This window comes from Antrostomus carolinensis, unplaced genomic scaffold (genome assembly GCF_000700745.2).
Source record: "Antrostomus carolinensis isolate BGI_N321 unplaced genomic scaffold, ASM70074v2 scaffold17895, whole genome shotgun sequence".
In the NCBI taxonomy this organism is placed as follows: Eukaryota; Metazoa; Chordata; class Aves; order Caprimulgiformes; family Caprimulgidae; genus Antrostomus; species Antrostomus carolinensis.
The window spans coordinates 14-8,556 of record NW_010318637.1 but is presented as its reverse complement, the minus strand read 5'-3'; the positions used below and the strand labels follow the sequence as shown (position 1 = coordinate 8,556).

Sequence of the window (8,543 nt, the reverse complement as noted above, 5' to 3'; positions counted from 1 at the left end):
GTAGGGAAAAAATGGGAATGATCCAGCTCTTGGGAGAAACCTGAAACAGTTAATCCAGTGTGTGTGTCACTGGATATGGAAGTGCAGAAAGGAAAGAATTCTGGCTTTGTCTAGATCAAGTGTTCCATGACTAATGCTGCATTGTCCAGGCACTGCAAGTGGTGGGGTTTTGGGTTGGTTTTTTTTTTTTCTTTAGTCCTTTTTTTGGTAACTCAAAACACCCAAACCAAACATATTTGTTCCCAGTAGTTTGTCCTGGAGATGTGTAGTATTTGCTACTTGTTCTGCTGGTGAGGGTCTCTGTCAGGTACCTACATATATTAAACAGGAGGTTTTCTCATCTTGTTAGAAAGCTGGGGAAGAAAAAACATTGAACTATCCAGATCTTGTTTTCAAGTATTAGATGAAAGTTGCTGTTGCAAATCTTTCAAAACCAGTCCCCTTATACAAGCATTTAATTTTAATACCTGCACTATTCTAAAATTCCTGGAGCTTTTTAATAAGCAATCTCAACGAGAAAGCTTCAAATTTCTAAATTGACATCACAAAAGATCCACGTGTTCAATTTAATGAAAAATTCAATGGCTTCTTTTTTTAAAAGCATTTTTATTTATCTTTCCTCTACCTGGAGCTTTTTGGAGGATCATGGAGAACAGTTTCACCCTGTAATATATGCAAAACAAATCTGGAATAGTGCTATTGGTTAACTTGGCTCCCAGACCAATGGGTGGTTGTATTGTTTGTAGCCTGTCGACAGCAGTTGTCTGGCAAACTCTTTTTTCCCCCCCAGGTGAGCGAATCCGGTGTTCACAGGCCCCACGTAGCAGGTATACATGGCAGAAGTAACGATGGTGCCTACTCCTTGGTTCTGGCAGGAGGCTACGAAGATGACATAGTAAGTGAATCTTGATTATTTATGCCTGAGAACCAATCTGCTTTGTAGTGAAAACAAAGACTTGGCCTTAGTTACTTTTTAGACTCTGTATCAGATATTTCCCAATCTGGACGATGGTTATGTTCTTCAGAAGAAAACTAGGCAAAGGAAAATTCGAGTCCAGCAATATGTGTCACCCTGAGAAATGGGATCAGCTAAATTAGGTTTAATATCTGTATGTCAGTTTTTACTCCAAGAGTCCTTATCTGCCTTTTCAGGGTCTCCATCATCTCCACAGTTGGAACAGACTCTCATGGTATGTGCTGCCAGATCTCCTGGTGGCAGGAGGGCGTTCAGAACAGAGCTAGGGACAGAAATGCTACTTCTGAACAGACTGTTTGGTTCTGGTTATGTAGAACATGCCCCTTTAGTTCCAGGCAGATCCTGTGCGAGTGCTGCGCTGCTCTTGGTGCTGTTAAAGTGTGTGACAAGATGGCAATTGTCACCCTGCCACTCCCCTCCTGGCACTGTAAGACAGGGCCATAAACTGAGTCTGGGAGCTTTAAGTGGAGGAAACATCTTCCTTTTTTTGAGAGTACTGTATCAAAGCTACTTGGTTAAAAGACTCTTCTGCTTTTATTGAATTATTTTAGTGAATGTGTTGAAACTATCCATATACATTTCAGGATCATGGAAATTCCTTCACATATACAGGGAGCGGAGGGCGGGATCTTTCTGGAAACAAACGCACAGCGGAACAGTCTTGTGATCAAAAACTCACCAATATGAACAGGTCGGCAATGCTCGTGTTCCACTCCTAACCTTAGCAGCTGGTAACTTGTCAACGTGAGAAATTGTTTCTCCTGTTTGTATCAAAAGAAAATGTCTAAATGGAAAAACTGTGAAAACTAAATTTCAGCTGTGTTGTAGGCTGCGGATCAGTTGCACAATGGAAATGTTTCTTAGAGTACACCAGAAACAAAATGGAATTGTAAAGGGTATTAGTCTCTCATTTAATATTGACTGAAACTTGAGGAACGGAGTAGTAAATTACACAGAAGTTCATAAGTTCTCTCCTGAAGACCTTTGCAGCCACTGATGTGAGTCAGAATTTGTTACTCTTACAAATAAGCGAGGACTTAAGTGGAAGAGGTGGTCCATGCAATTACATTAGGGTAATGTCATGAATAATCAGCATATTTAAAATGTGGTCCCCACTCAGGAGGCTTAATTACTACCTCCCAGAGTTCTTGGTGTTATACAAGATACATGAGAGTCTTTCTTACTATTTAAGACAAAAACTGGGCTGCATCCTTCTTCAGAAGAGGCTCCTTCTGTATCTGAGCAGAGTTTTTTGGTAGCCACCGCTGTGGCTCAGCACAGTGCCAGTACGCTGAGCGCTGCTGTACTCAACTCTGTCAACGTGTTGCTCTGAGTAAAATAATACAGTTAAATTAATTACTTCTAACTAGCTGGTTTGCCATCCAAGCTTAGCTTTATCCTCCCTCTGATTTGGAAGAGTTCTGCCTGGTAAAAGTTGACCGGCCTTTCTTTTCCAGAGCTCTGGCTCTGAACTGCAGTGCCCCCATCAACGACAAAAATGGAGCTGAAGCCAAGGACTGGAGAGCTGGGAAGCCGGTCCGAGTGGTGAGGAACGTGAAAGGAGGCAAACATAGTAAATACGCTCCTGTGGAAGGGAACAGATATGATGGAATATATAAGGTGAGAAGGATTTGAATTCGCCTGCTGCATTGGATTATGGCCACGGGGTTTTTACAGTGTATGATGGACTTGCATCTGACTTTTTTAGGTTGTGAAATACTGGCCCGAGACAGGGAAATCTGGATTTTTAGTGTGGCGTTACTTACTTAGGAGGGATGATGATGAACCTGCTCCTTGGACCAAAGAAGGAAAGGACAGGATGAAAAAACTTGGCCTAACAATGCAGGTACTCTTCTGGAACACCACTGGAGAGCGATGTTGATGGAGAACAGGAATTTTTCTATTATACATTCTTATTGAAGGTGATCCTTGCGTAGGAATCGAGATGTCCCCCCCTCAGACTGAGGGGGACACAAGTGCTTTCAGTCTTGTGGGTTGTTTTTGTTCTTTTTCCATCAAGAGGCTAAATGGACACAACCCACTTTCTTGTACAGAATTTCTATAGTCTGAATAAGTGCTTTGCAAGAGGAGGGCTCTCTTGCTTGAAGGAGAGATCCCCTGGAGCAGCCCTCCAGAGGTCGTTCTTCTGACCTGTGGTGGTCTGTAAGTCTGTGAACTGGTGTGTTTGCATTGGATGGCTTTTGATTATTTTTTGTGTGTTTTCCTGTAGTATCCTGAAGGGTATTTGGAAGCTGTTGCAAACAAAGATAAGGAAAAAGAAAATAACGAAGATGAGTTTGATACCCCGGGGAAAGGAAAGAGGAAAAGGAAATCAGCAGGTTTGTGGAGTAGGCAAGTGGATATAGAAAGCCTTGTAGGTTTTTGTGCATTTTTCCTAGTTACTCTTTTCTTTTTGGTTTTTGTTTATTTGTTTAAAAAAAGTTTTATGTTTTCTTTCAGGTGGGGAGGAAAAACTCATTACCTCTCCTACAGGGACTCCGAAGAAAACTAAAGTTGAGCCATACAAGCTGACATCTCAGCAAAAATCTCTTATAAAAAGTGATGAAGCCAATGAAAAACTGTGGAATGAAGTACTAGAAGCTCTCAAAGATGGACCGGTACGTCGCGCTTTGCTTTCCAGAAATAAAGTGACAATTAATTAGCGTAGTGTCTCTAGACATCGACCTCTTGTCTGCACAAAGAAACAGCCTCAGACCCATAGCTTTTTTTTTTTTTCAGTGTAGACATCCTCAGCATAAATTTAAAAGTATTTGAGGTCATTAAGTAAGATAAGAACTTGTTAATGTGACTTTTTTTTCCCTTCTTGAACTTTGCAAGATAAGAACTTGTTAATGTGACTTTTTTTTTTTCCCTTCTTGAACTTTGTAGAAAAATTTTCAATGTCTAACTTAATCTTTTGCATTTAATGTGGGGTGGGCTTTTTTTGGGGGGGGAGCTGTATCTTTCAGAGGGTGATTGATTCAAATATTCTCTTTCCAGAAATTTCTAAATAAAGTTGAAGAAGCCTTCTTGTGTATTTGCTGTCAGGAGGTTGTGTTTCGGCCAGTCACAACTGTCTGCCAACACAATGTGTGCAAGGTAGGTAGTCAATAAACTCTTCTGTCGAATTCTGTTGAGCCAACGAGCCTTGACCTGACTTGTTTAGTGGTGAGAGAGGTGGGGGTATGTGTAGGTTTGGGGGTTTTTTTAGCCAATAGTTAATCTTTTTGCATGAGGCAGGTTTATATGTTAAAACTTTATCATTTGATTAAGGTTCTTTTGCCTAGAAAAGTCTGTGCTTTAAAGAAAGTTCCGCTGTTGCATTGCTACTCTCAGATTCTTTTAAAAGATGACGAGAGCTTCTCTGCAGGCTCAGTAACGCTGCGGGGTGACACGGGTGGATTTGACAGTGTCACAGAGCGTATGGGGTTTTGTTTTGGTGTTTGAGGAACAATGTGAAATGATTTTGCAGAAGCTCCAATGGTCCTTGACAGCTGTGGGGGAATTCTGATAGAATCCCAGACTGGTTTGGGTTGGGAGGGACCTTAAAGCTCATCCAGTCCCAACCCCCCTGCCAGCAGCAGGGACACCTTCCACTAGACCAGGTTGCTCAAAGCCTCATCCAGCCTGGCCGAGAACACTTCCAGGGAGGAGCAGCCACAGCTTCTCTGGCCAACCTGGGACACTGTCTCACCACCCTCACAGCCAACAATTTCTTCCTCACATCTCAGCTCCATCTCCCCTCTGCCACTTTCAAGCCATCACCCCTTGTTCTGTCACTCCCTGCCCTTGGCCAAAGTCCCTCCCCAGCCTTCCTGGAGCCCCTTCAGGTTCTGGGAGGCCACTAGAAGGTCTCCCTGGAGCCTTGATCTTTAGAAATGCAATTACCATTTTACCAATTACTCTTTTTTTTCCTCCTTCACCAGGATTGTTTGGATCGATCCTTCAAAGCTGATGTGTACAGTTGTCCAGCCTGTCGCTACGATCTTGGCAAAAATTACACCATGCAGGTGAACGAAACACTGCAGACCGTTCTGACCCAGCTCTTCCCCGGATACGGCAACGGACGGTGATTCTGTAAAGCACTTCTCATTTTCTTTTGTTCAGACTTAATGGGTTTGCAATGGGCTTAATTTAAAAAAAAAAAAAAGAAAAAAAAGAAAGAAAAGTAGTCTGTGTTCTCCCAGACCCCTAAAAAGGTTTAAAGTCTTCCTTGTTTTTAAAAAAACTATAAACTTCAAGGAATATCCTTTTGTGTGTTTGTGGGTTTTGTTTTTGTTCTAAATGTTGAACTTTGCTTTATTTTTTATTTTTTTTTTGTCTCCCCTCAAAACTGCCATTCATCAGCACAGAATTATTGTGGTGTGTTTTTTTAATGGACTTACAAAGTGCTTCCGGTGAGGCTGCTAATAATGATGAAAGTTCTCAGATTGCCCCCTCTGCCCCCTTTTTATTTTCTTTTCTTTTTACTTTTTAATTTTTTTTTATTCCAAAAAAATGGCTTGGTTGCTAGAACAATCTTCAACATTTGGGGATTTGGCCATAAAGGTAGACTTGTGCATCACCTTGGCAGCATTTTGATGTTCAATTTGTACAAGATGATTCCTGGCTTATGATTTATTTTTTTTTTTACCACAAGCAGGTATTTGCTAAATATATATATATATTTTTTTTAATAACTGTTTGGTTTTTTTTTTATACATTTGACAAACCTATCAAAAGCCATTTCCTGCTAATTTTGTATATTGAAAAAAAAAAAATAAAATTAAATAAAATAATTAAAGCTGCTTGCAATAGCCAAGTGGCTGGAGCAATATGAAGTACTACCTCAGCTGGACTTCTTTCTTACTAGGGAACTATTTGTTCAGCCAGGTGCTGTCTTCTATCCAGAAATGCCATTGTGGAATATGCTAAAGCCATTCTTAAAAGTGCCTTTTGTCCTTTTTCTGAAAGACTGGGCTCTGAACCACCATATATGTATATTTTTTTTTTATTTTTAATTTTTTTTTTTTCATAAGCACTGAATTGTTTAAACTTGCCAACCGGATTTTATTCTTTGGGTAAAATATAACACTGTAGCTGTATATGATTAGTGTGGATTTGCAAACTTTCAGGTTTCCTAATGCTAGGTGTATTATGGTAACATGACTTTTCTTGGTTTAATTTGTTTCGCTGCATTTCTAGCTGGAAATGGAGAATAACCAATTCTGACTTGTTTTTTTTTTTGTTAAATGAAATCTTGTGTTTCTTGTACATGACACCGAGAAGGCGTATTTTTGTGAATGGGTTGTCTTTTTCTAACATTACCAAAGTTTGCAGTTTAATACCTCAACAGGACAGGGATTTTTTTTTTAATCACACTTTACTACAGACAGACTGGAACAAATATGCCTATTTTTGTTTTCTTAACTCTTACCCTTTTTAAAATTATAATGTTAATATGTTAGGGAAAAAAAACAAACAAACAAACAGCATTTTATAGGTTTTTTGCTGAATTTGTCAATTTTTGTACAATATGCAAGTTGAAGTTCTCAAAATAAATATCTTTTCAGAGGAAAGTGTTGACTGTTTTCCTTTTAATTCTTTTTATCTGAAGCAGGTTTCCAGATCTAATTGCTTGTGCAGGAATTTGTATTTATGTTCTGTTATGCTGAGCCTTTTATTTTCTAAGGCTTATTATTTTCATTGTGATTTTTCACTACAAAGAAATTGGGAAAATACTAATTTGATATTCTTGTCTTCAAAATAATTGCTTCTAGGCACTAGTGAAAGGCATATGGTATGTTCAACTAAAAAAAAAAAGCCCCAAAGACTCCCAAAATCTCTCTTTCTTTTTGGGTTATAACTGAGAGATTTTCACAGTACTAAAATCCACATATCAACTGGCTATTGGAATTGCTTGTGCATTTAATGAGTAAAACTAAAATTGTTAGAATTGCCAGGTTGTGCATCATACTGGAGGTGTTTATAGCAAGAGGTGTGTGAGCCTCTCCATCAACTTAGCAGCCAGAGAAATATATGAAACCACTGAGGTTTCATAAACAAAATGCAGATGAAGTAAATGGAGAAAACATACAGGCTTTGAAGATATTGAAAACAAAAGCTGTGAAATTAAACAGCAGTTACACAATCTGCCCTCTTTAAAATAAATTTATTTTAAGGTTAATATTAACATTAAACACTTTAAATTTCACGTATTTAAATTTAATTGGAAATATTCTTCTATTTTTTATTCTATATTGTAATGAGAAGAATTTGGGGTGAGTGGGTGAAATGAGGAAGTGTGTGTATTTAAACTGAAAGAACCTATTGCAATGATTTCCTTAGTATATTGGTTTTGTTAATATTTGGAATTTGCAAGACAAACTTTGTTTTCCTAAGTAGGTTTTAGTGTATTGTTCTGTGTGTTACTGTGTGTTTAAAGTTAAATTAGACACTTTATAATTTGGGGCTTGCAGATCTCAACATAAAAGCTCTACTAGGAAACTGCTGTGCTGTAAAGTGAGGTGGTGTAGGGCTCTGGATATGAAGGGATTGTTTGTTTTAATGGTAGAGATCATTGGTAGGATGATGCTTCATTTCCCGTACGTACTTGTGTACATTTGTGTTGTGGAATTCTGGAGTTAAGTATCCAATCTGTGCTTTGGTAAAACAAGTGTTTTGTGGATAAGGAATGGGGAAGCAAGAATAATAATACTGTAAAAAAACCCAACCAAGGATCTTTCTTCTATTTTGAGAATTCCCACAGAATCTATGGTCTGTGCAGTTTAATTGAGCACAAATTAAAAAAAATGCCCCTGATAGTTCTTCATCCTGGCAGGCTTCCATGGTCCTGTGATTGCAGCCAGTTTGAAAAGAGGGATCTGTTGTGTGGTGATGGTGACTGCTGGAGATGGCGGGAGCTTGGGGTGCGGGTACTCACCATGACCTGTGGCATCTCCCCAGCCTTGGCAAGAGAAGGAAATGGCAGCTCTGGGTCAGGTCCTCTGGCAGGAGAATGTCATCCACCATCTGTCCAAAATTGGGTTGCTGCAACAGCCTGGTTCTGCTGGATCGTCTGCGGAGGAAATTGGAACAAATTGTAAGTAAGTCGTACTGCTTTGAACGAATGAACTGGGGGGGAGAGGTGGGTTCAGTGCCTTCTCAGTAGCAGATAGTTAACTTTTTTTGCTTTTTTTTTTTTAAGCTCTAGATCTGGGAGTCTATAAGGAGCCTAAACCTACACCTGAGTATTGCCAGAGCTGGAGCAGGTTACAGCTGCACCCCTGACCTCATCTCTCCTGTTCATTTTCCTCACCAGGTGCTGTGGTTCCTCAGGTCCCTCTGGGGCTGCTCATCCCTTGGCAGGGGGTGATGGTGTCAGGCAAGAGGGGAGCTGGGGCTGGGCTCTGCTTGTTGAAAAGACCCTAAATTTGCCAAAACCAGTGGCGATGCTGCTGTGCCCTGCTCTGTCAATGTACACGTGCCGTCTTTGTCACCTCTGTGCCACCTCCCATCCAGGTTTTTCTCTCAGGGGCAGAGGGAATGCAGCTGCCCTCAGCCCCACCGCGCCGGGCAGGTCCCCCTC

General features: G+C 40.1%; 1 protein-coding gene across 1 annotated transcript in view; it reads left to right on the top strand.

The window, feature by feature from the left end:
- UHRF1 (ubiquitin like with PHD and ring finger domains 1) overlaps positions 1 to 5,122 on the top strand; it is a 9,402-nt gene extending 4,280 nt beyond the window's left edge. Inside the window, exons 8-15 of the mRNA XM_010168979.1 lie at positions 791 to 895; positions 1,561 to 1,667; positions 2,434 to 2,596; positions 2,685 to 2,822; positions 3,207 to 3,315; positions 3,437 to 3,594; positions 3,977 to 4,075; positions 4,903 to 5,122. Of these exons, the coding sequence (XP_010167281.1) occupies positions 791 to 895; positions 1,561 to 1,667; positions 2,434 to 2,596; positions 2,685 to 2,822; positions 3,207 to 3,315; positions 3,437 to 3,594; positions 3,977 to 4,075; positions 4,903 to 5,049 (1,026 nt within the window). The 3' untranslated portion in view covers positions 5,050 to 5,122. The remainder of the gene's footprint in view (positions 1 to 790; positions 896 to 1,560; positions 1,668 to 2,433; positions 2,597 to 2,684; positions 2,823 to 3,206; positions 3,316 to 3,436; positions 3,595 to 3,976; positions 4,076 to 4,902) is intronic.
- Positions 5,123 to 8,543: the final 3,421 nt, after the last annotated feature.